At 37.9% G+C, this 25,907-nt stretch overlaps 1 protein-coding gene across 1 annotated transcript in view; it reads left to right on the top strand.

Annotated features, from left to right (window-relative positions):
* The first annotated feature begins 2,179 nt into the window (after positions 1-2,179).
* LOC138053012 (WD repeat-containing protein 3-like) overlaps positions 2,180-25,907 on the top strand; it is a 29,698-nt gene continuing 5,970 nt past the window's right edge. The window contains exons 1-28 of the mRNA XM_068899685.1: positions 2,180-2,401; positions 5,408-5,484; positions 6,343-6,405; positions 6,480-6,549; positions 7,267-7,316; positions 8,248-8,316; positions 8,490-8,568; positions 10,263-10,448; positions 12,567-12,671; positions 12,998-13,083; positions 13,515-13,545; positions 13,665-13,750; positions 13,913-13,955; positions 14,201-14,313; positions 14,897-14,968; positions 15,837-15,930; positions 16,624-16,725; positions 18,336-18,421; positions 19,778-19,846; positions 19,976-20,048; positions 20,696-20,752; positions 21,478-21,578; positions 22,284-22,299; positions 23,442-23,537; positions 24,328-24,381; positions 24,733-24,813; positions 25,433-25,483; positions 25,821-25,886. Coding sequence (XP_068755786.1) covers positions 2,216-2,401; positions 5,408-5,484; positions 6,343-6,405; positions 6,480-6,549; positions 7,267-7,316; positions 8,248-8,316; positions 8,490-8,568; positions 10,263-10,448; positions 12,567-12,671; positions 12,998-13,083; positions 13,515-13,545; positions 13,665-13,750; positions 13,913-13,955; positions 14,201-14,313; positions 14,897-14,968; positions 15,837-15,930; positions 16,624-16,725; positions 18,336-18,421; positions 19,778-19,846; positions 19,976-20,048; positions 20,696-20,752; positions 21,478-21,578; positions 22,284-22,299; positions 23,442-23,537; positions 24,328-24,381; positions 24,733-24,813; positions 25,433-25,483; positions 25,821-25,886 — 2,262 coding nt within the window. The 5' untranslated portion in view covers positions 2,180-2,215. The remainder of the gene's footprint in view (positions 2,402-5,407; positions 5,485-6,342; positions 6,406-6,479; positions 6,550-7,266; positions 7,317-8,247; positions 8,317-8,489; positions 8,569-10,262; positions 10,449-12,566; positions 12,672-12,997; positions 13,084-13,514; positions 13,546-13,664; positions 13,751-13,912; positions 13,956-14,200; positions 14,314-14,896; positions 14,969-15,836; positions 15,931-16,623; positions 16,726-18,335; positions 18,422-19,777; positions 19,847-19,975; positions 20,049-20,695; positions 20,753-21,477; positions 21,579-22,283; positions 22,300-23,441; positions 23,538-24,327; positions 24,382-24,732; positions 24,814-25,432; positions 25,484-25,820; positions 25,887-25,907) is intronic.

Genomic DNA, 25,907 nt, shown 5'->3' with positions numbered 1-25,907 from the left:
ATAGAAAATTCGCGACAAATTAGTGGCTGTTTTCGCTGTTGCTCTCCTAGCAAAAATTTGGCCTTTAGGAATTTGTTGTCAAGGAAACGGTATAATGTAAAGAAGAGAGTAATGAGATTTATGTTTGCAATTACCTGTCCTCTTACCACTTAAGTCAAACTCTACATTTGTATGCAATAAGCGCATTCAAAATTTCATCATATTACTGTATAAAAGTAGTTTTTAAAAAAAAGGGTTTTCCTTCATATAGGAAAAATACGTTTTCCCTCCCGTTCTCTTCTTATGTACGATCTTTATGGAAATTACATTCCGTCCCTCAATAACCCTAGAACAACCAATTATGGTCTTGGTTCTTTTTTCTTAAGTATCAACTAAGTTGGGGAATGCGCTATCTGATTTTATCAGTACCTAGGACTTTACTGGTTTTAAAAGAAAATCCAGGGCTGCATTTTGTACAGCGGCTTTTCTTTTTAATGAATATATGTTTAAATATTATGTATTTAGAATGTATCTTTATATGCTATGTATTTTAGGTACAAATGTAATGTCTCGAAGACATAAGCTCCCGTAGTTATTCTGAACTTCGAGATGAAATAATGTTTATGCATGTATGGATGTTACCTTAAGCAAGGCGCGTGCGCACACTTTGTAGTCTGCGAATCCAGTGCTTACCATAGGCAAACGTGGTAGACAGATGGTCTATAAGGACTCTTGGTGTGGTATATACTAGTAGTAGCTATCGCTAAGTTCCAACGAGACACAGTGGAGACAGTCAATATAATAAATAGTTTGCAGATTTCTATCAGATTTCCAAAATACCAAACAGTAGTTGTAAATTTTTTATTCCAAAGTACTGCAAGTCAAGTTATATAATTATCTAGTTAACAATGATACAATAACAATAGAAAATGCACCGTCTTTCGTTATCTCGAACAACAATGTAAATGTCAACGTGGTTTGCAATATAATATGGAAAGTACTGCTGTAATTTTTGAACGGCCGCAATTTTAACAGGAATATACAATAATTAAGTTGAATAAAATCAGTGCCATGTAAAAAGTCGCCAAAGCGTTCTGAGGCTTTTCAGTGTGAAATATGTAATGGAGAATCAAACTCTCTCGCACATGAAAGTTGTTTCATTTGCAGAATTTTTATTTTACAAGATACAGCCATGAATTATAAGTCAAATTGATCGTTGAATTGTGAACTTTGCAGACAACATATCTCCTCTAAAAATTAAATGAACTTGTTAACAACTCAATGGTTACAAAACAAAAAAAAACTGTTCTACTCGCTGGCCGAGGCCCGAAATTGACAACAGTGGCCGATAAGAACACGTAGGACGGTTTAGTTTTGAGCGTTTTCACTCAATACAGAACACGCTGGTTCGAAAATAAATATTAAAAACACTCAAAGCAAGTGTACACAGCACAATGGTCAGAGAAATGGGAAAAAATGCGTTTTCACTCACCTCCGAACACTAGCCTGTTCCAGGCTCCCAGATAGTCGGGAAAACGAAAAGAACCTCATGTGAAAGCACGCATTTTTTTTCTCTTTCCCGACTATCTGGGAGCCTGGAACAGGCTACCGAACACAGGATCATAAATAGTCGCGCGCGTCATTCAAGTATGTCTAATGACATCACATATCAAAACACACGCTTGCATTGCTTCTTGAAGTCACATGATAACGGGCCTTAGTTCCCTTACCTTACATCACATTTTCTCTGCAGCGCTCGAAAATTTTTTCTGCATACACAGCAATCTCGCGCTTCGGCCCTATAGGGCTGCGGCCTCGTCTGCGCTCGGCTGACTCCTTAGCAATAGAATGCTCAAAGTTGTTATGTGTGGGACATCTTATGGGCCTTACATGAACGCTTTACCTACGGAATGCACTTGTCAAAAGTCCCGAAACTTTTCGGGCCTATTTCGGGTGCCACAATTCCCTTTATAACTTCGCAACGTCGAGGTTCTAAGCCATCAAACTTCGCAATCCTCTTTGTTTTTCTTAAATCAAAAACATGTTAAAGGATTAGCTTTTCAAACTAAGCAGATTGCAGTTTGACGACTGGCTTTTCGGGCCCGAAAAGTTCTGGGGACTTTCGAGAAACAGGCCCCAGACCTCAACGTTCCATGTGTAGGAGCGGTTACAAAGGAGTTCAAGACATTCCACCAGTCTTATATCACGTACCTCTGTACATGTGCTTCCGACAAAAATGGTTTTCACTAAAGCTTACCTCAGATATGTACAATCTACTTGTTTTGGGATTGTTTGCAGCTTAAAAGCGAACTCCGTATTCATTACGAGAAGAGCTGGAAAATCAGGCACACAAGTCACTCCATATGCGGCGTGCCCGTCGCTTGAAAGTGTTGTTATTTGGGATTTGAGGCGCGGAGAAAAAGTAAGTTTTAAAGGCAGTGTGCACTGCCATAGTGGGATCGAGAGATAAACTGTAAATCTTGAATCGAACCAGAGAGTGTCTCGCTTTGCAGTATGCAAAACGAGATATTCTAATCTCTTCCCGGTTTGCCACTCGTTTATTACCTTATTACAAGGAATTGTCTTCACGCAACTACATTTACATTTGCTAAGTATGCGGGAGGTCGTGAGGGTGTCCTCCAGATTTGTACCGCGCACCGCGCACCGGTGGCTCAGTTGGTTAAGCACCGGGCTGCCATGCGGGAGTTCATGAGTCCGACTCCAGCTGGACCAACACTCAGGGTCTTAACATAACTGAGGAGAAAGTGCTGGCTTTGTAATTACACCCCGCAAATGGTTAGACTTCCAAGTCTTCTCGCATAAGGACTGTAAACCGTAGGCCCCATCTCACAAATATCTTCCATGTTTATAAGCTCTCTGTGGGACATTAAAGAACGCACACACTATTCGAGAATAGTAGGGAATGAAGTTCCTGGTGTTGTGGCTGTCCTCTGTGAGTGTGTTCTTTCCAGCAGAAGTGGCCGGCTTGGGTTCCTTCTGTAGGTACCAGAGCACAGATTACGTAAAACAAAAGAAACAAAAGACAGAAAACAAAAAATAAAGTGACCAAAAATACAATTCTTTCCGGTACATGCAGACAGACCCCCGGCTTGGCATAATGTCTCTAAAAAGGCTTGTGGTGTATGAGGCCACTTAAGCAGAAACAGCCATAAGTCGAAAGGACTTTGCCAAGTGCTGGGACATGCAGATGTAGATGTATATTTTTATACTAATGATTTCTAATGGAGAAAACAGCTCACTTCGGGTTGCCATCAGCATCTCAAAAACATGTGTGCTTAAGCTCCCTATTAGCAACAGAACAGGAACGTCAGTGGCGATGTCACATGCAGCAAAAATACCAATGAGAATTCAGAATAGAGAAGAATCTCGAAACTCTTTTCTTCTCTGTTCTGAATTCTCATTGGTATTTTTGCTGCATGCGACGTCGCCACAGATGTTTCCGTTCCGTTGCTAAATAAGCCTATTAGGAAAAATCGCAAAATTAAGGTGATGCAAACAATAAGTGTCGCTAACATAACATGAGGCGAAAATTAAGTGACTTACATTATGTCAATAACCAAGAAAGAGCGAGTTTATTACCACTGAAGCGTTTACAAAATCACATTTTTTACTGTTCCGAGTCATGTCAAGATCATCCTCTTCGCTACTGCTTTCTATCTCCTCTCCAGGCGGCACTTCTTTTGTACAGTCTTCAAATTGTCCATTAAGTGACTCCCTGTAATGTGTTTCCACTAGCTGCTGAAATCTCTCAATGGTTTCCATGTTCTTTGAAGATGTTTCCATATAAACACACCTCTACTGGAATTTCCAAACCCCCTTGTTTATGAATGTCAACCTTAAGCTGTCGGTTTTGAAACCAATACATGCAACTTGGTTGGTGAAAATGTCACAGTATAACAGTCTTTTTCACCAGCTCACAGGGGAGGGTTCATGTCTTAAAATGATTGGAGAAGGTGCGGATAAATGGCATATAATTAACTGGAAGGGAGGTATTAATGCCAGTGTATTATTTGCCAATGAAATGTAAATTGCGTATTACTCAAAACTGCAAAATCAAAGTGATTGAAATTATAAAATTTTTGCAAAATCGCAAAATTTGAGTCTCACGAAATATGCGCACATCAAAATCGCGAGATAAACTTGTCGCAAAAATTTTATGTAATAGGGCACATGTAAATACATTTAGATTTAACTTTAGAAGATGAAAAGGCAGCACACTTGATGTTTGGGAGCCCACTTTAATAACAGATCCAAAAAAATACAGGCTAAAATGTAACCACACCAGAATTCAGTTTATAACAAATGTTGAACTTTTCACTTTGCCAACCCCCTCCCTTTGCCAATGTATATATTAATGTACAATTAAACAGTATGTGTTCCACAGAAAATGTCAGTGATAAAAATTAATGATGGTGATGGTGGTGGTTATAATGACTTATCTTGTCAGATCAAATCTTTCTACTCAGTGGTGGCTTTATTTATAACACTCATTCTTACAGTTTCTTTGTTTCACATGTAACCCCATGGCACCTTAATTTGAGTATTGTCATGAACTAAATTGTCGCTCTCGAACTGCCTTATTAACTCATCAAATCGGCATTCACTGATTGCACAATCCCATGAAACACCTCTATTACCCCCCATAACTTTTGCATAACCATTGTTTGCAATTTCTCCTGGGACATGAAAATGTCCCAAGAGAAGTCGAAAACAATGCCTGTGCAGATTTTTGGGGGTTGAAAGAGGTGTATTATGGGATTTGTGCAAGTAGTGAATACATGATTTTGACTTTTGACTTAACGTATGTTACAGACAAACACGAAGAAAATAACAAATGTCAAGTAGAGAGTTGTTGTTGAACTGACTTTAATCAGTAAAGATAAACAACAATAGCATTAAGCCATAAGGCCACAATTTCAAAAATAGCAGTACATGTATTTCTTGTTTACAAACATTGACGTCACATTTCTTTTGATATCCAAATTTGCCAACCACAGAACAAAAGAAGTCATTGTTTCAACAGGCAGTTAGGTTCTGGTTGGCATATTAATAACAATGGATGATGTCACAAGAAACATCACTATACCATAATACTCTTTGTTTGTCCCCTCAAGTAATTATTTTGCATTTTATAAGCATTGTTTCCTGCCTCTTTTGGATTTACAATGGTCCCGAGAGAAAAGAAAAACAATGCTTATGCAACATTATTTTGGGGGGAGAAAAAAAGAGTCGTATGGTATTTTCGAAAGTGACCTATTTTTATAAAAATGAGACATTAAAATATGAAATTCAGGAGTACTTTTTATTTCACATAAATTGACAGTAAGTTTTCAGATTGCAACACAAGTAGTAGTATCAATACATGTAAGTTAACCATAGATTACTTTTGATTTTTGAAATCTGACAGACTTCAATACTTAAAGGTGACAAACATGAAGTAACGGCTTTGCAAGCCAGTCCAGATCAACAGGTCTTAGCTGTTGGGTAAGGAAACACTACATATATGAAGGATTAACGAGTAATTCACTGAGTGTTTAAGTGGAAAAAGGTTATTCTTGGTGTGGCTACATGTAAGCTGTCACCATGAGAGTCAAAGTGCCAAAGTGTTGTGCCGTGAGGTATAACCTTCTAAGATGACATTTCTGGCACTCGTAGAACATACATGTACAGAACCCACAAACAAACTATCTTTCAAAGGTGAGACAATCCAGTGCAAATTTGCAAGGCCCAAAAATGTCAACTCCTCAGATGCCCTAGGTCACCCCCCCCCCCCCCCCCTATTGACAAGTTAAATTGTCTGCCGTTTATATAACAGGGTAAAATCTATTTAGTTTCATCCCCAGGAGTCAATGGGTTAAACGAAGCTTCAGATAGGACAGAGAGAGGACAAAGGATGGTGTGAAAAGACAGGGATGGCACAGTGGTGAGAGCACTCTCCTCCCACCAATGTTGCCCGGGTTCGATTCCCAGACTCGCCGTCATTTGTTGGTTGAGTTTGTTGGACGTTCTCTACTCTGCACCAAGAGGTTTTTCTCCGGGTACTCTGGTTTTCCCCTCATAATTTGATTTGATTTGCGTTAACTTGTTAATTTCAATTTACAGTGTCCCCGATTAGTCCTTTACGGCACTAGGAGATTAGACACTTAGTCCTTTCCTTTCCTTTTCCTTTAATTGCTGAACTTAGAGAGAATGCATGTTGAGCAAAAATGATACCAGTAGGCTGAAAACAATCACCAAAACTCAGAGGATTCTGGCTGAAACGGGAGGGATGTGATCACTTGCATTTCCTTTAGAAGTTTCAAAATTTTGTTCCAAATTGATTTTGTTCTTCACTGTTTGTAGTTATGAAGATGGAACCATCAAACTGTGGAGATTGGGGGATAAAAGTAGTCAAGTGACTTTCAGGTACGTGATAATCAATCATTCTATTTTAACCGATTGTTGCTATTTACTGATATTATTTTTTTGATATCTTTCAGTGGCCACAAGTCAGCAGTGTCTGTTCTTAAGTTTGATGAATCAGGCGGGAGGCTTGTTTCAGGATCAAGGGTGATTTTTACAACAACTTTTCATTTACACTGCTGTACTCACAAAGGGAGCATGCCCCTTTTTTGCTTAATATTACCCTTCTAAGTCACTGTGATAACAAAAGACAATGATATATCAAGGGAGAGTGTTGCGAGGAGCAACTTTAGTGGCCATCTTTTGTGAGCAGTTTTGGGTGGTTGAGGGAAATTTTGGGTTGTCACATGCGGGTGGTCTCAGCTGATTGAGGTGTCAATGGGTTAAACGGGATTGGGTCCTTCATAGGTGGCATAAAGTGGCAGGAATGGAGGAGGCTGACTGCTGTTGTCTGTAAAGAATACAATTATAGGAAATGATTGTACATGTAGTTTATTAGAGGAGAATTTACATGTAGGAGAAGTGGAGGGAGAGAAGAGGAGCTTGATCTTTGCTATACCTGTCTGCGAGCTTCTGGCATAGTAAATTTAAAGTATCAGCACTCACATTGTATTTTGTCAGTCTCGCCATGTTGTTGTACAGTTTGCCTTGTTGTTACAGGTAAAATATCAAGGTCGTTATTGACTCTTGTAAAAAGACGAAAAATGAATGCTTCTACAGGGCTGTGATATTACCTTTTTGGTGCCATCAAGTGACTCAATCTTCACTTTTGTTTTTGAAATCCCAGATTTTGATTGGTCTGTCATGGTTATGGTAACTTCTTTGTTAACTTTGGGTAGAATAATGGTACCGTTGTTTTTTTAGGATACCGATGTGATAGTTTGGGATACAGTCAATGAAGCTGGCCTATACCGGTAGGTTGTGTAAATTATATACATGTGACTATTATTGTATGTAGATGTGTGCACCCCACCTCACTTGTGTCCCTTTTCATCCACTTACATGTACAGTGTACATGTACTGGTAACTCTAAAACTTTGCCAGCAGTATTAACAAACTTGGATTATCAATAAAAGCCAGTAGTTTGACTTAAAACATTACATGTATTTTCTTTGTGTGGTATTTATAATTTATTTCCATAAATGAGGCATGAAGAATTAATTGTAAATTTAATTTAATTTAATTCATGTGAAGTGATTTCTTAAGCTTCACCTGAATCTCCCTTTTCCCCTCTCCTCTACTAAAAATTGAAATCATTATTAAAAGGTGTTACAAATGAACCCACTGGGAACTCGGAAAAATCCAAGCCCCAGATGGGATTCGAACCCACGACCCTCCGTGATCTAGTACGGATGCTCTAACCACTGAGCTACTGGAGACTCTATGGTGAGCAAGGGTGAAATGTGGGTATTTGACTTGAGCTGCATCACGCTGCCACAGAGTCAAATATCGACTGACAGCATAGCTCATAACTGCCTCGCGCAGTCCCACTGAGAGCATCGTTGAAATACAGTTGCCTGTATCCCCGTGAACGATGCGGCCAACCAACCACCAAAGTGAGCGAAATGTGAGACAATGGTTAACATATATCAAATACAAGGTGTTACAAATGAACCCACTAGGAACTCGGAAAAATCCGAGCCTCAGATGGGATTCGAACCCACGACTCTCCGTGATAGATCCTTACTAGATCACGGAGGGTCGTGGGTTCGAATCCCATCTGGGGCTCGGATTTTTCCGAGTTCCCTTTGGGTTCATTTGTAACACCTTGTATTTGATATATGTTAACCATTGTCTCACATTCGCTCATTATTAAAAGACTTACAAATGAAACCTTTTTTACAGTTTCAAAGGGCATAAAGGAGTGATAACAGAATGTTATTTCATGAAAAGCCAGAATATATTGATAACAAGGTTGGTCAGGTTTTGCTAAGTTATTTGATTTATTTTATTTTTTTATACATGTATGTCAATAGAAATTCTGAAAGATTTGTTCAAGATTTGTTCAAGACCTGTGCATAAAATTTGAGGACCTTTTCTAGCTGTAAAATTTAATCTCAGTGTCTGTTTATTATTGGTATTTTCAGTTCCAAAGACAGTTTTGTTAAGTTCTGGGATCTTGATACACAGCACTGTTTTCTTACCCTTGTTGGTCACAGAAGTGAGGTCAGTTGGTACTATACTGTTTTCTTGTTGTAAAGCTACATGTAAATGCTTGCATTTGTTTGACAGTACAAGTCAAAAATTAATACTGTCACAGTGGTATTTTAAGTGGTCCAAGCTTTTTGTCTTTTGTTCAAAAGTTATGTCTTTGCTATACAGTGTAAGCAAAAAAATACTTAACCTACTGACAAGTAAAATCAATCGTCTGGCATTAGACAGAGTAAACTACTAAGTCTGGCCGGTTTTGGCCAGTTCAGGCATCAAAGGCATGCTTTAATTATAGATGTTTAAAACTCTGAGCTTACGTTTAGCACAACTTATGCAGTGTTCTCACCAGGCCGCGCCCTTGCGGGATTCCTGCAAGAAAAATAGAATTGGCGCATTAAAAGCTGTGCAAATGCGCCTATTTGGGCGCACAAGGATGCTACATGTACATGTACATGTACGAGAGAAACATACTTTTAGAAGTTAGCAGTCTTAATGGTTTCAGCGAATATTCCAGTTCTTTGCTTCTTCGATACAATACAATACATACTTAATTGACTGCTCCCCATAGGGGCTTTTCAGGGCCAATGAAACAAAACGAAACAACAGAACAGAAAAAACAACAACAACAACTATTAAGAATCCCAACTGGCCGGAGGCAAACCAGTTGGCTATTTACAAGTGCAACTGGGAAGTCAATCCCCGGACTACCAGGATCAAATTCAACGAGTGGTCAGAACAGGTCTTGAACCTGGGATCTCCAGATCCCAAGGCATGGGCCCTAACCAATGGCCCACACTGCCTCCAACTGAATGAAAACAGTTTATCAAAGTATTTATTTAGTGATTTATGTGGTGGATAGCATTATCCACCTTTTGAAAAACTGGGGCCTGTAAGATCTGTCTCGAAGCAAACAAATCAAATGCATTTACAATATTGTCAAAGGGTCACCATTGCAAGAGTTCCAGTTGGAATGTGCCTTGATGAAATATGGACTGAGAAATCACGAAGGATGTTTTTCACCCTAGTCATCGAACGCAAGTAACATTGTCCCGCTAAAGCTCCTTCAGGGCCCCTAATTTTTAGGAAGGGGGCCCTGGGGCTCCCTTAGACAAAATCCTGGTGAGAACACTGCAGCAGCTATGGTGGCCGAAAACCACCAATGAATCTTGATTTGGCAACCACCATACAATTTTTTCAGAGAAACATATTTCCAAAGCAAAACTAGTTCCATTTAATTGAGAAATGTTAGACTTTTTCGAAGGAAAAAATTAAAATGAAAGAAAAAGTGTATTAAAAATAATTCAAATTGAATTAAAATGAAAATAAGTTTAAAAAAATTACCCCTAGGCTGAGTGCGGTGAGCCTCTATTCACAAGCGTTGAACATGGTGGACTCCACTACACTGAAGACAAAACAAATCGTCAGTTGACAATTAGAATACTTGGAAGAAAACTATGTCTTGTTAACTTGTTTGTCATAAACAAATAAAAAAGCCTTTACCATGCTTTGTTTTGTTATATGGCTTGCAGAGGAGTGACAAGAGCTTGAAATAAAGTTAATAGTCAGAAACTGTTGACCTTGGGTTGTTCTTCTTGCTACATTTTTCATACTTTCCTCACTCTGGTCACAAAGGCTATTCTTAATGGTTAATTAATATTTAAATATAGCTGTGTTGTAAAAGCATGTTAATTTGGTTGTTGTGTTTCAAGGTATGGGGATTTGCAGTTGTCCAAGAAGAAACCCGCTTAATCACTGGGTGTTCTGATAGTGAATTGAGAATGTGGAAGATAAGCACCATTGAGTCAAGTGATGATGAACATTCAGCAAAAGAGGGTGGAAAACGTAGTGCAGCAGAAGCTGGTTTACAAGATGGCTCGCTGGAAAAACCAGATGAGGTACATGTACATTGTACTTTCCACATAGATAACAAAAGAGCTTTCTTGCATCATAATCTTAAACAAAAGTCTGCAGGCAGCTATACAAAAATAATGAGTAAAATCAAGAAAACCAAAGCAGAGTATAATAATGATATTTTAGAATAAAATAGATGTTAATGCTGGTAAGCAGATACTGGGGAGATCCTGTTGCTCTCTCATTCTTCCCGCCATATGACCGCTCTCGGCATGAAATTTTCCAAAGTTCAACTCGTTCAGTTTTTCTCTCAGCATTTTAATCCCTCCCTCCCCGTTTTTTTTGCTTTCTGGTTTTTGTGTATCTTGCTCACAAGCATACTGTAACCTAGTTAATAGTTCTCTTCAATAAACTATGGGCGGGGAATTGCTGCCTGCGGCACCCCTTCAGCCCTGTGCTGAAGCCCCGTTAGGGAGGGGGCATATTGTTACTCTGCTGGACTGGGTTAACTTGGCCCCAGGACATTATTCCAGCAACTATGCCCGCCTTGCAATACATGCATGAGGCACCCCCTCGGCTAGTTGCCCAGGCCCCTCATTTGGTGGTCCATACCGGCGGTGTGTATTATCCGCGCCTTGCCAGTACATTCCCTGCCCCTCGTTTACGCCCAAGCTGTGTATATTTTCTTTTATTGCTCACCTAAGCATTAAATTATTTTTTAGTCTGCATTTTTTAGCTTGAGTATTTTCATAATTAGGACAATAAAATTTTTTCATGTACATTATGTAATATTAAGCTTGAAGTTGATATTTTTGGAGCATAAATTAAAATAATATTACGAATATCAGATTTCCAGCATTTTCATTGGTTCGCGGGACACAGGCTATCGGTTCACATACCTGCTGTACCTAATATGGTCAAGGAACAAGTCAGCAATAAAGTGAGCTGAAAACATTTTTGCACCTCTGAGATAAAATGACCGACAACAGCTGTTGTGGACCGAAATTGACCAAGGCAGAAGTAGATGCTTTAGTCGACAATACTACCCCCAGGAACATCAAAGAAGAGTTTTTGATCCTGGAGTTTTTCATAAAACAATTATTCTACTCAGGCTTGCTGGATATAAAATGATCATAACCAACTTAACGCTACGCGCCTCGTTGGTTACCGGTATCTATCACTTCATATGCAGTGCGCCGGCTTTGTAAAAACTTGTAAAGCAGCTGTGTACTGGTTTTGATTGGGATCAACGGCATTAACAACAGTTTTAAATGTGAACAACTATTCTACGATCGCATTTAACCACCTTGTTGGGTCACGGAATGTGGGCTTTGGACTTCGAATTACAGAATTGAACTGGATATTGACAAAAATATTGTAACAAAAAACAATGAAATACTTTGACATTAATTTTAAAGAAAATTGGCTAAAATTGCTTCGAGCAAAGTGTAGGCTACCCATAGCCTCTTGTTTACCAGTATACAACACTTATCTTTTAGTCAATTTTTGCCATTTCAAACTGCCAAGAAGACTCTTTTACCCAAGGAAGCTCTAATCAAAATTATTGCTCATTTCAAAATTATAGCAGAAATATTTTTTCCCTGTTGCCCGGGGAAAAAGATGTTTATCAAATTAATTTTTATTAAATTTTTAGCCTCGGTTAATGCATTTCTCATGCTCTGATTGGTTCACTCAGTCTCTGTTATCAGCTCATATACCTTTTTTTGGCTGAAGTGAAATTTCTCTCTGAATAAAGGAAAAAAAAACCTTTTTGTGGAAAGTTTGGATCAATTCCAACGTTTAGAAGTACACGAAAAGGCAATAAAATTTAATGTTTTTGCAATGAGCCTGCCTGATCATGAGGTATTACACAACATTTCATCTTCATCAAGTTTTTCCAATTTCGCTTGGATTTTCTCACTTTTTTCACTCATATTTCATACTTCCAAACTTTTGGATAAAACAATTGTTCCATTCACGCTACGCGCCTCATTGGCTATTTACCATCTCATATCCAAAGCACACTCATGGAATAAATGTCCAAGCTACAACCTCAATGGATTCTGAGAGATTTTACCATGAAAAGTATAACAATCACTTACACTGTAAGTACAGCCATTCTTTTCAAAGATTTACATGTATCATGACTGTGTTGATTTCAGGGAAGTCAGCTGTCCTGTACACTGATGGGTTCCGTTCTTCGGCAAAGTCACCAAAGGGTTGTAGCAATAATTGTTGACTTGTCACAGACTTTCATGGGATGTCTGGTGAGTAAAGTCAGAAGAGTGTGAGAAACAGTTCTTGTTTGTTTGTTTGTTTTTTTGTTGATAATAATTATTTTCTTAAGCACCATAGGCAAGATTAGACCATTAACATCATAATAATGCCAAGAAAGTGTACAGGTACATACATGTGGGTGTGAAGGAAGACTTTTTTCAAATGCACATTTTCCATGAAAAACTGACTTGAAGTTGTATATGTAGTCATGTCACAATTATTGAAAGGTTGTTACTCTTATTGCTGGTGTCATTAATCCAAGGGGTATTTTATTATACCATACTCTAAACCATTAAATTTGTTGTGAATTCAACAGGGCAATGATTCACAGCTAGAACTTTTTAAAATTTTAAATGAGGAGGAAATCCAGAAACGCTTGCAAAAGAAATTAAAGAAGCAAAGGTTGGTACTTTACATGACTTGTATAGTTGAACCTTGATCATCTGGATATTTCAATTATCCAGACTTGCTTCTCTGGTTCCAGTTTTTTCATACATATTAACTAATCATATTTTACATGTATCACTCAGTCCAGTTTGAACTGAAATTTTTCGCTTCAGAACACAAATCTGTATGCGTTTCGTGCTCACACATGCCATAATGTTTTTTGGATTACTTTAATTTTACTCACTAAGGACTTGTACATGTAGCAGATAATTTTTGGGCAACTGCTGCTATGTTGATAGTTTTTCCAACAACAATTTGGTCAGAGATTTTTCCTTGTCCTTGTGAGAGCATAATATTTTGTTGCATGAATGGATTTCCTAGGATTTTTAGCACTAAAAACCGTACCCTTTGTTAGTTAGTTAATTTTGTACTATATTGTTGTTTAGGAAAAAAGCAAAGATGGAAGACACAAATGAGGTAACTTTTGTTTGGTTCAGTGTAAATTATTTTTGTTTTTCCACTTTTTATTGGCATTTTTTCTTTTGCACACTATTTTGTTGGTAGCCCAAAAGTAACATATTTTTCCTTTACATCAGGAAACAGAAACAGACCCTGTTGTTACAAGAACAGTTGAAGATGAATTGCACAGATTACATTCCATTAAACTGCGCTCTAAAATCAAGTGAGAATAACATTGAAAATTATTGTTACTTTGTGTCTGAAATTTGGATTGAATGCCTCATTGGTTTCATTTTATGAAGGAAAATGATACAATAGGTGTCAAAGTAATATTTTTTTACAATGGATGTCTTACACTGTACTGTTTTCTGGTTTATGATTGCAGGTCATTTGACCTCCATTTTGATAAAATAACGAAAGACTTAAAGGTAAATAATTATTAAATGTTAATTTTTCGCTCAGTGTAGTAAAAATGTAATGTTTGACCAGTCCTTATTGTAGGCTTGTTACCAAGTTTCTAGTCAAATAATTAAACTGGAGCAACAAACTTGTTGCCTAATGAGTTGTCAAGGTATCATCAAGTCTGATAAACCAGTCGCGTCAACTCGTCAAAAAGCTAAATTAAATAAAAACTACTTTCTAATTGGGAGTGTTGTTTGCATTGATCCTGCAGCTCCTTTTATCACTGCAAAATAACTCTATCCAGTTGCATTCAGTTATTCTGAAGCCAGTGAATTCATCGTGCACATCATCAGTAATGCTTCCAGGTCACAGATCAGATGTAAGGTGAGTATTAAAATTTAATACCCTTATGCAATGGAGGAGTGAGATCATTGCCAGGTTTGAATGTACAGTGGTCTAAAACAGATAAATGTAGGAGTACTCATTTGAAATAAAGTTCAGTATTAGTTAAATATTATTATTTTATATTAATAAAAATATGTAACTGTATAAATTATGTTGTTGAAATTTCATCCATGGGAAACTCAGAAAAGTACAATCAACAGACGCTATCAAAAAAATCTGCATATCATTTGTGTTGATTGACCACATTGATATTAAAAACGTGAGGTGTAATTGGTCGAGTTGTCACCAGAAAATTTTGTGTGATACAGTTCAGAAAATTGAACTGTAGGTGTGATGAGCTCAAGTGGTTCTACTAATTGTGAGCAGCTGTTTTGTTTGGGTGGATCATTGCTTTACACGGCTGCAAAAGAGACTGTACAAGGCCAGGATTTATAAAGCATCATGGTGAACTGTCATATAATCTTCTAGTGTTTTACTTATGGCATATTGTAATTGTATATTTCTTGATCTTAATTGAATTGTATTTTTATAACTGTAATGCAACAGTTGTTGTCTTTGCTAGGACTCTCTGCTTCAACTCAGATGGTTCATGTTTGTTGTCTGGTGCTCAGGAATCAGTCAAAATATGGAACAGGTAAATTTGTTACAGAGTTACAGAAGGGAAATACAATACACACACTTATTGAGCAACTGGACTGAGAGCTCTGTAAATTATTTTGTTGGATAAGGAATATTAATACTTATTAAATCGACATAATTTACATACACCTTACTTTTTAAGAGTCACATACATGTACAGTAAAAGTATTAAAGTACATTATTGTACAGATTAATTTTACTTTTAATTCACACCAGATGATCTTACTTTTCAGTAGGGAACCCCTTAGGGTTGAAATGGTTGGCCACATTTACATGAATTCAAAAGTGCCCTCTTAAACGTCATGTAAACAAATAGACTGAGATTGTTTTTCTTCAGCATGTTAACTTGAAGTAAAGCCTAGAAGTATATTTAATTTTTTTAAAACCAACCATAGTTATTGTTGTCCTGTTTGTTATTAATTTTTTGTTGTGATTGTAGTCATTTGTGGTTGACTTCTGCCAGTTTGCCAGATACCAGTACATTGTATGTCCAGAACTTCCCCTAATTAAATGCAGGGGGATTTCAATAAGCATCACGAATTGTCCCCTTGCTGTTCTCCTCAACTTCAACATCTCTCGCATCTCGGAATACAGACAGAGTTCTGCATTTACCCTATTAGCTGAAAATAACAATAACTTTTACCCTTTAACCTTATTATTGGAAGTAGGTAGCAAATGCTTGGACTCAAAGGGACATTATGTGTTGGATGTCAAAATTAGGCATGCATCTGATTACATTTTCTGGACATAAGGGCAGTTTGCACTCACTAAAAAAGTTGACTTTAAAGTACATGCAAAACTGTAGGATGGTATATACAGATTGACTATTATGTCAGAAATTTGTTTTTTGTTTTTTTTTGCAGAATGTCTGGTCAACCAATCAGAACACTCACAACTGGATATGCACTAAGTTCTCTCTTTGTTCCTGGTGACAGGCACATTATTATTGGAACCAAGGTACAGTTATTGTTTAGCTTAGCCAATTACAATTTATATTATAATAAATAATCAACAAGTCTAGAGAACATATTTTCAATGACGACTGAGGTGACAGTAATTTGGTACCACTTTGTGTATACTTGTATTAGGGACTATTAAGATTTACGACAGTGACGTTGACAAAAACAACAGGGTTATTTCATAGTCTTTTCATCCCATTCACTTCGTACAAGGTGGGCGAATTATCCTACAACTTAAATAATTTGCATGAGCAGTTTCAGAATAAAAATAATAGAATGAAAGGTTTGTATCTGCACACTCATGTTGTCATTGAAACCTCAAATTTGGTGATTTCACATTTTTGTTATGGAGAGTTCAGCAATAAAAATTAATGCATGCAGCACCATTCTTTTTCCACATTTAACCTGCAATGACATCGCTGTTTTGTGGCATTGTTGTAGCCATAGCCGTCATACATGTAGTTTCCTCAACTCCCTACTGCTGGGACTGGAACTGCCAAAACATATTTTGATTCTTGTATTTCTTGTTATGATGGAGATGGTATAAAAATTATATGTTAACCCTGGTGAATGAATGACGACTTCCATGCATTTTTTAAATAAATAACCATGTAAAAGTTCTATGCGGAAGAGATAAAAGACTACTACATAAGTTACTGTAGTTTATGTGCCCATTGTCTTGATCTTTCAGGCTGGGAAGCTTGAGTTATACAACATATCTTCAGGTCAGTTACTGGAGTCAGTTGATGCACACGATGGCCCTGTTTGGTCAGTTTCCATGTCTCCTGATAAGGTAAGACAGAACTGTACAAAGCTTCAAAGGTTATTCAATTTCTTTTTATACTAAATTAATGCATTACATGATTTTATACATGTATACCGTACAATAGTCATTCGTTTTTTTTTTTGTTGATCATTGGTTATAAACAGTGCACACACAGATAGACTGTAAGTGGTACCTAAAGTTTGAATCTTGAACAAAATGCAGATAGCTGCACAAAAATAATTATTGTCATCCTTAATGATAATAATATTTTAGAAAGCTCATTTATAATTATTCATTTGTAATATTATTATTATATCACATGCAGTGACTTTGTATTGATAAAACTTCCTCCTTATTAGTATGCATGGGTTTATCAGATAGAAAGTCACTTCATGTGATATTATATATAATAGCTTGTTTTTCTTGTACACTGTATGCTAATGTTTGCCTCTCACAATTTGAACCTTTGTTCGGACTCCCGAGTGACATGCTTTTTGTGGAATGTTTTTGAAGCCGTTCAAATAACTTTTAGCATGTGTTTTACCAGGTTTCAAAACACTCAGCAACGCTTTGTGTTTTTAAACTTGATAAGACACTGCTACTTGTTATTTATACATGTATATTAAATAATTAAACTCATCGCCAATCGATGAGCTTGGGGAAGGTGCCTTGGTTTAGGTGAAGCCGTGCGTGAAGCCAGCCAAGCTTGCAGGTATCCATGGCAACCCTGAGAGCGGCAACCACCCGGCACCGTCACACTGATAAATCAGTGGAAATACTTACCTAACCCACATACTTACCACCAAGGGGAGGGAGGAGTGGGAGCAAAAAGGCACTCAGCTATGGCAGACAAAGGCGAACAAGAACGTAGCTGGAACGCAATACAAATGCCCCTGCAACAAACCCTGTAAAAGTGAACCCCCCGCGCATGGCTTCCCGCGGACTGCGGCTGACTGCATTGGCTCAAGTTTAACTTCACCTAAATTACATTCAGCCACATTAATAGTAACAATAATAATAATAATAATAATAATAATAATAATAATAATAATTTTTTATTGTTTGTATGATCTTGCTTTAACCCATTGACACCTCAAACACTCTAGTATGCCCGAGTTGATGAGTAAAATTGTCTGGTGTTAAACAGAGTAAAATCTGTTACAGTATCCGGAAGTCTCACTACCAGGGCAATAAATTATAATTAACAATTATTGGACGAGGTTGAGCAAAATATCGTGATTTGTCAATGGCGAGCAGATCAATAATTGATCTGCGAGACACCAACAAATCACAATATTATTTTGCGATAACCGAGTTCAATAATTATTAATTTTTATCATTCGATGACTGAGTTAACTTTATTTTTCACAATTCCCAACAATTAATTCTTTTTCTGAAAGCTTAGGAAAGCGAACTGCCATTTTCACACAAGAGCGTGTTTCAGTTATGCATGAGCAGAATATTATTTGCAGCAAAACACTTATTTGTAGACAGTTATTTGCAGGTCACGTGGTGGGCTCTCGGCCAATGAAAAGGAAGGAAAAAATCCATAGAATGATAATAATAATTACCGTATTAATTCTATCAAGTCTAAAATCCATGGTCAGTTCTCTCTAGCTTTCTGTCACTTTTTTCAGCGTGGTTTTGTATCTGGTAGTGGTGATTCTACTGTCAAATTTTGGCAGTTTGAGCTGGTATCTGATGCTGATCACTCTCAAGTAAGGTAATGATTTACTTGTAAAGCTGGAGACTTGAGGGGCCATATCATTGTAGAATGTGAAATTATTCAAATTAATGTCTCAGTAAAGGGAAATTTGGGAGTCTCACTCCAATTTTTTGTTTTTGCAAATCTTGAATCGGTGGGCTATGAAGTATATTTCCCTACAAAAAAATTCTGAAACATTAATTTTAAAACTGCTAAAATCGCTTTTCTTTGTTTCCCTCCATAATCTGCACCCGAAGAATGATTGATGCATCATGTCAATCACACATGAAAGGCTTGGGTGTCAATTGACAGCCTTCATGCACGATCTGCTACCTTAGTATGTGCCCAAACGCTGATTGGCTTTCAAGTAGGGGTTGGAATTATTCAGCAGACCGTGAACTGCATGCAAAATCTTCAAGCTCGATTTTCTAGGTGTTTTACTTTAACGCCAAAATTACAACTTCTTGGACTGCCTGTCCCAGCGGGTTTCAAGATATCGCTTCCAAATTTTCAGTTCTAATAGATGATCGCACTACCTCAAATACCATGTGAGGATTGTTTCGTTTGTTTTCGGAGACTGATTTTATTGCAATTTTTTGCCCAAATTAAGTATGAGAAGAGAGTATCATTTTTGGTGCATGATATTTCCTTCAATTCTTAACATATCAAAAATTCCTCACATGGTATTGGAGTGCATTCATCTGTGGCTAAGATGCAACAAAGTGCAGTTATTTTTGCAATAAAGTGAAGGGGCAGGAGCTTCTGTAGCAGACTTGGTTGTTTTGAGTTTGTGGCCTCTAGTTTAAAAGGCGATATTACGGTGTAATTAAATTCCAAAAAACTAAAAATTCCAAAAATCTATCACAGGCGCCCCAAACTTTCCCAGATAAAATGTTCCCACGGTCACAATTCCACATGAGAATCAATTGACAAAGATTGAACTTTCATCTTAACCCACCATCAATGCAATAGTCTCTGGCCTTGGGATTTTATTATGACCGTTGACAACCGAGAAATTGAAAAATGGGTCAAATTGCACACACGCTTTTGAGGCAGCATTCCAGTACAAGCTTGACAATACAACATTCGCAAAAGGTCTTTTTGGTTACGACAGATGAAATTCATTGCATGCAGTCTTATAGAATGCAAAGGACTCTGGTCAAATGCCCTAATTTTTGCTCCAGAATGTAGGAAATGCATTAATTCTTCAGTGTAAGAGGCCCAGATTTCAAAATTTTCCCAGGGGAGGATGCCCCTGGACCCTCCTACAAACTCGTGCCTTCACTGTGCATTGTCTATTCTCCACCTTCTCTTCAGGTTTGTCTGCTTACTGCAATTCCTACTGAAAACCCTGTATTTCATTCCTTTCAACAGCAAAAGACTCAGTGTCACTCATGTACAAACATTAAAGCTAAAAGAAGAGGTGTTGTGTGTAAAGTACAGGTATATTATGACAAGATTAACCTTAATCTCTCAGTATTAGCAGCTGGTTTATTTGATTTGAGTACATGCATAATTATAATTTCTGTTTTACTTCTTTCTCTTCAGTTTAAGTTATTTTTTCGTTTTTAGTTCTAATCATAGACTGCTTGCTGTAAGCCTCCTAGACTGTACAGTCAAGGTCTTCTTTGCTGATACATTGAAGGTATGGTTTGGCTTCTTTATGTTGTGGGAGACAACATAGAATTCTACAAATCTTTATGCATAGAGCTCTGAAACAGTAATACTTCAATATATTGCTCTCAAGCTGTTAGTATAGATAGCCAAGGTGAAGTGTCTTTTTTATCCTTTTATCATTCAATGAAATAAAATTTTATACATCAGTTCAGTAAACCAATAAATAAGGTACATGTACCTTTTATATTTGATATTTTCAATAAGGATAATGCCAACATACTTTCAAGCAATGAAAGTAAAAGAAATAATTATTATTTCAAATCAACATAATACATGCTGCTAACCTTAACTGCCAGGAGGCAACCATTTAGAATTTCAAATTCAAAACCAAAGGGAACAAATCCGTCCAGTTATCAATTGAAAGTGATTTTAACCTAAATGCATCTGCATGCAAATCCACTGCTCTCACAAGTGGACAACACTGCCTCCCTCCCTCCCTCCCTCCATCACATTTTCGTGAAGGCTGAATATCTTGGAAGCCCAGTTAGCGCTAACTCTGGGTGAACTGCTGGCAAATTTTAATGTTTCCATGTCCTCAATGATAAGTTCTAGACATGCTTTGAGAAGTGGATCCAGGATGTTACATTATCTAACAAAGCCATATTTTCTGTACAGTTTTTCTTATCATTGTATGGCCATAAACTTCCTGTCATGGCAGTGGACATCTCTTCAGTAAGTGTTATGCACATTCCTTCAACATTACAGCTTGAATGTTGCATTTACAGTTATTTCATCAAAAGTGAGTTGTTGGGGGGTGGAAGGTAGCCCTCGTCAAGTTCCAAGCAATAATGCAGATTCAATGTTGAAAAATGTTCAAATGTTCAAGAGGGCAAAAAGGGGGAGAGAATGCCCAGGGCTCTGCTCACTTCTTGTAGTAATATTTTCTGCTATTAACCTTGGATTCTATTAAGTAGCCATTTTGGAAAATTCCCAAAAAAAATTTTCCCACCGGCCATTAATTCTCACTCCGAGGGGTCAGTGAGTTAAGAGTAATTTTCCTTCATGAGGCTTCACAGTTTAGAAAAACAATATTCTGCTAGTAAGCGAAAATTTTCCCAGTTGATCAGTTTATTGGAAACTTGACGGTGTATTATTATGGAGTGAGTCAGTGCTCTTACCAATCAGAATTTCCCAGAAAATGGTAAGCTTCACTATACACTCAATCCATTTCAACATGTTCATAAATTCAGACTTCCCAAAAAAGATTAACAAACTCCTGTGTGCATGTGAAAGCGACTCTAATAACTCCTGTGCCATATTTCATTAGGTATTGAAGTACAGTACTGGTTGTTGAATTTTTCTTTTTTAACCATTTATTGATAAGTTTCTCGTTGTGTAAACTGGGAGCTTTTGGTTTTACAAAACATTATTACTTAATTTGGTTTTCGTCCTTGTAGGACAGTGCTTTGATTATCACTGGATCATCAGACAAAAATATCAAAGTTTGGGGCTTGGATTATGGTGATTGTCACAGGTCTATATTTGGACATGATGACAGGTCAGTGTTTGCCAGTATCTTACTATACTAACTGGGTTCTCATTTTTGGGTGTCTGAAAGGGATCTGGGGCCCGTTTCTCGAAAGTCGCGCAGACTTTTCGGCCCTGGAAAGCCATTTGTGAAACTGACAACTGCTTGTCTTGAAAAGCCAACCTTTTAACATCTTTTCAAGGTAACAAAGAGAAGAATGGCTACTGTGAAGTTTAACGACTTAAATCCTCTCCGTTCTTGAGATACAAAGGGAATTATGACACCCAAAAATAGCGTGTAAAGTTTCGGGACTTTCGAGAAATGGTCATAATTGGGTTTGATTTAAATTACTACTTTGTGTGACTGACAGAACTTTATCTAGTTCTCCAGTGCTTAGTGCCACTTGCATGCAATTGCAATTTGTTTTGATTGGGTCATTTTATTGTATGTTGTGCTGTGATTGGCCAAAGTAGTTTCTTTGGTTTTGGATCAATGCAACCCGGTTAAATCTTAGCATTCCATGCCAACTGTGAAGCCTCACAAGTTCTCTAGATAACTTTACTTGCCCTGCCAGTTAAATCTCCTTTCAGCATTTAAATGTTTATGACATGTTGGCATTGTGTTGTCATTGTAAACTATTGGTTTTGATTTCACAGTTGTTGTCCATTTACTCCTCGCTGCATTGTACATTTGTCGAAATGAATGATCCTTACCTGATTATTATTGTTTTTTCAGCATAATGGCAGTTCAGGTATTTTAACTTTATGTATAATTCAGTTGAAATATTTAGTTAGAGTCAGTCAGTATTGAAGTATCTAGTAGTAAGATCATTCTGGCTGTGTGTAGACAGCTGGACGTCCCATCAAAATGAGTTAAGCTGTATTAAAGTCTTCTTCCAGGTCCGCCATGAAGTTTCTCTGTACACAGTTGTCTGGGCATTATTGTTTAGAAAAAGATAAAAATTTTAAGGAAGATATATTAAATGTGTATTAACCAACAATGCAGTGAAGAAGTCAGCCAAGACAACAAAGTTGGTGGTGATTTTTGCCAACAGCCATCTATCCACTTGTTACAACTCAGTTCTCCGTTCAGCTGTTCAACAGGCTTGCTTGATCAACAACTACTAAGATCCTCCTATGAACGAAATGATATATGAAATGAATCATATACTGAACTGCGGATATGAAATCAAGTAAAGCTATGATGCTCGCAGTTATGGACGCAATTTTAGCAATTGCGTAGAGAAGCCTGAAAAATTCAGGACTTCAACCCGGTTTGAACCTGTGGCCTCGCCATACCGCGAGGTATCAGAAGGCTGAAGCCTGAAACCTGAAATTGCGTCCATAACTGCGAGGATCATAGCTTTACTTGATTTCATATCCGCAGCTCAGTATATGATTCATTTCATAATATCATTTCTTTCATTGATTCATTACTCACGGGAAAATTAGAACCCATAAATGACCAGCTCCCAACTTCAGTGGCTTCATAGCTCAGTTGGTTAGAGCGTCGCTCCGGTATCGTGAGGTTAATTTTTCAGGCTTCTCTACGCTATTACTAAAATTGCGTCTATAACTACGAGGATCATAGCTTTACTTGATACTAAGATTCTATGCCATGTACTCTGTATCTGCCACAAATCAGACGATGACGTCATTTACACCCTGACATTAAGCCTTCGGCCTTGGGGAGTAAGAATAAAGTTCAGTGCTAATTTAGGAAAAAGAAATCATTCCTTTGAGTCGATTAACTTACGATAATCGGCAATCCGTAACAGTTTGACAGATTGTAGGTTCTATTATTTCAATACCAATTCATTGAAAAGTAAGAAAATTTTAAACCAAGGTAAACTCTTTAAGCCAGAAAACATCCCATGTTTTTTCTTCTCCACAGTTTGTGCCAAAGACTCATTATTTCTTCTCAGTCAGCAAAGATAAGACATTAAAATATTGGGATGCTGATAAGTTTGAACATATCATGACACTCAAGGTTAGTCATTACCTACGTTATCGTATCATCTCCATTAATCACCATCAAAGAATCATGAAGTGAATTTAAAACAACTGAAAGTGAGTGGAACTCAGTGAGTGGAGTCCTGTGAGGTTCTATTGTTTGACTGACGTCACAACAACCTGGGCGGAAGTCATCTTGATCGTTTCACGAGGATGACTTTGGTTGTCGAAATGTCAGTCGCAAACAAGAGTCATTCTCAGGACTGCTCTCACCATGACAATCAAATTCCATCAAGGTACCACGCCGTTAAATTTTTTCGAAACTCTTGCAAAGTCCACTGCTCGTTGTTTTCATTTTATGGGTGCCTTTTCCCTTACTAACTTATCCTCGGAAAATTTGCGATTTCCTTTCAAAATTCAATTACCAGTATTGGTCTGTGCTATATTAGCGGGTCCAGGTGTAAACGCCTTTTACAAAGGTTCATCTGGAGACTTTTATATTAGGGATGTGGTAAAGCTATTGCTTTAGGAAAAGGCAAAAATGGACCCAAAAGAAAACACATTAGACTGGGTTGTTCCTAAGACGGGTCGTGGTAATTCTAAAATAAGAGTCATCCACCTTTTATTCTTTCAAAATTGTTATGCAGTAACATTCAAGTACTATAATCTATCTCACGATCTTGTCACTTGTGGTGTTGATCGCGATCACAAACTTCATGCCGAAAATAGGTTACATTGTAATTCTGAATTACATGTTGATCAGTTTTATCTGTATTTAACAAGGGATAGATCCAGTCGATACTAAGCAATTATGATCTTTATTGCAGGGTCACCATGCTGAAGTGTGGTGCATGGCTGTCAGTCCAGATGGTGATCACGTGGTCAGTGTCAGATAAGCAATATGACAGCCTACCGTATTTATTCAATTAAACTAATTAAACGCCGCGGCGTATATTAAAATATTAAAGTATCTAATTGGTGCATTCATGTTGGCACGAGGAGTGAGCAGGCGCCGTAAGGTTCAAATAGCCAATTTGTGGCCATATGAATCCTACGGCGCGTGTTCTCCTACATAGAGTTTCCCAGAGCCTTGGGTCGAGCCGAGGCTCTGGTGACGAGAACGACGCAGGATTCGTCTGTTTGACTGCCACGTTTATTCGAGGGCGGCGTTTTTTGCTACTTTTTCCAGCTCACTTTGGTCAAAGTTCTTTCCTTTTAATTTCGACTTTCAGGTGACAGGTTCGCATGACAAGTCTTTGCGTCTGTGGGAGAGGACGGATGAACCTTTGTTTGTTGAAGAGGAACGGGAGCAGGTTAGTCTGGAATCCTTGTTGTTTTTTACATCCTTTTTTCCTTTCATTTCTCAAAGCTTAGAATAGAACAAAATTCTCTAGGACAAGTCATTTATAAGATAGATCGAGGCTAGTGTTGCAGCTCTCGTTAACTGGCCATTTTGGTATTTTATTATATGGCTAGTGTTTCTGGCCGATATAACGCGCGCTCTGATTGGCTAAGAGCAGCTAAGCACAAGGCCATTATTTTCCCGTAATGCCCACGGGCCGATTATGGATTATGCGCCTTCAAGGGAATTCGGGCGCGCGTGGAGAGAGCGCGACCCTTGTGTTCTCGCACGCCTAAAGACCAGTCATTTGGCTACGTTGCCAGTAACACTGATACAGTGAATGGTGCACTATAGAGCTTCAGCTGTATTTGATCAATGCAGTGTAATGACCTGTGGTTCACTTAAGACGAAAATTGCACCTCCTCATTGCTTGTAGCTATTTCTCATTAGCTTTCTTTGCACTAAAAGAGAACATGTTTTTTGAGGAGACAACCCTTTGTCCCTTATTTTCACATAGTCACCACTGTATTGGATTAAGGTAAATCATTTTGTCTTTTCACTTGTAACTTTTTGGGTTTTTTTTATTGTAGGAGAGAGAACGAGAGCACGAAGAAAGCCTCGCGCAAAATACCGAAAGAGTAGTAAGTACATGTTTTTATAATCAACATTGTGCAAAGCACTTTATTAGTCAGGCATGCGCATTGGTCATGGACCATGCATCCCATCTCTGGGTTTGTATGTGGGTTGGGTTCCAGTCGATCTCAATCTGACACCGAGGGTTTTGTCACAGGTAATTTCATCTGGCCATCGTGTTGTGCAGCGACATGAAATATGCCCCGTATATGGCTGCCAGGAGTCACTTATCGATGCTTCGGCCCAATGACGAATTGAGTCTGAAAAACCCTCATTGGGAGACTCAGTAAAGTCCCAAGATTATGAACCGAAGGAGGTTTTAAGTGTTTTAATCTCATTTATCAGATCCCAGGGGAGACTGATGCAGAAGCTGTCAAGGCCGGCAAAAAGACCCTCGAGACTGTCAAAGCGGTAAGTATTATCTACGAGCAA

The sequence above is a fragment of the Montipora capricornis genome, chromosome 6 (genome assembly GCF_036669925.1).
Source record: "Montipora capricornis isolate CH-2021 chromosome 6, ASM3666992v2, whole genome shotgun sequence".
NCBI lineage: Eukaryota > Metazoa > Cnidaria > Anthozoa > Scleractinia > Acroporidae > Montipora > Montipora capricornis.
Note: the sequence above shows the minus strand (reverse complement) of the source record. Positions and strands in the feature narration are given on the sequence as shown.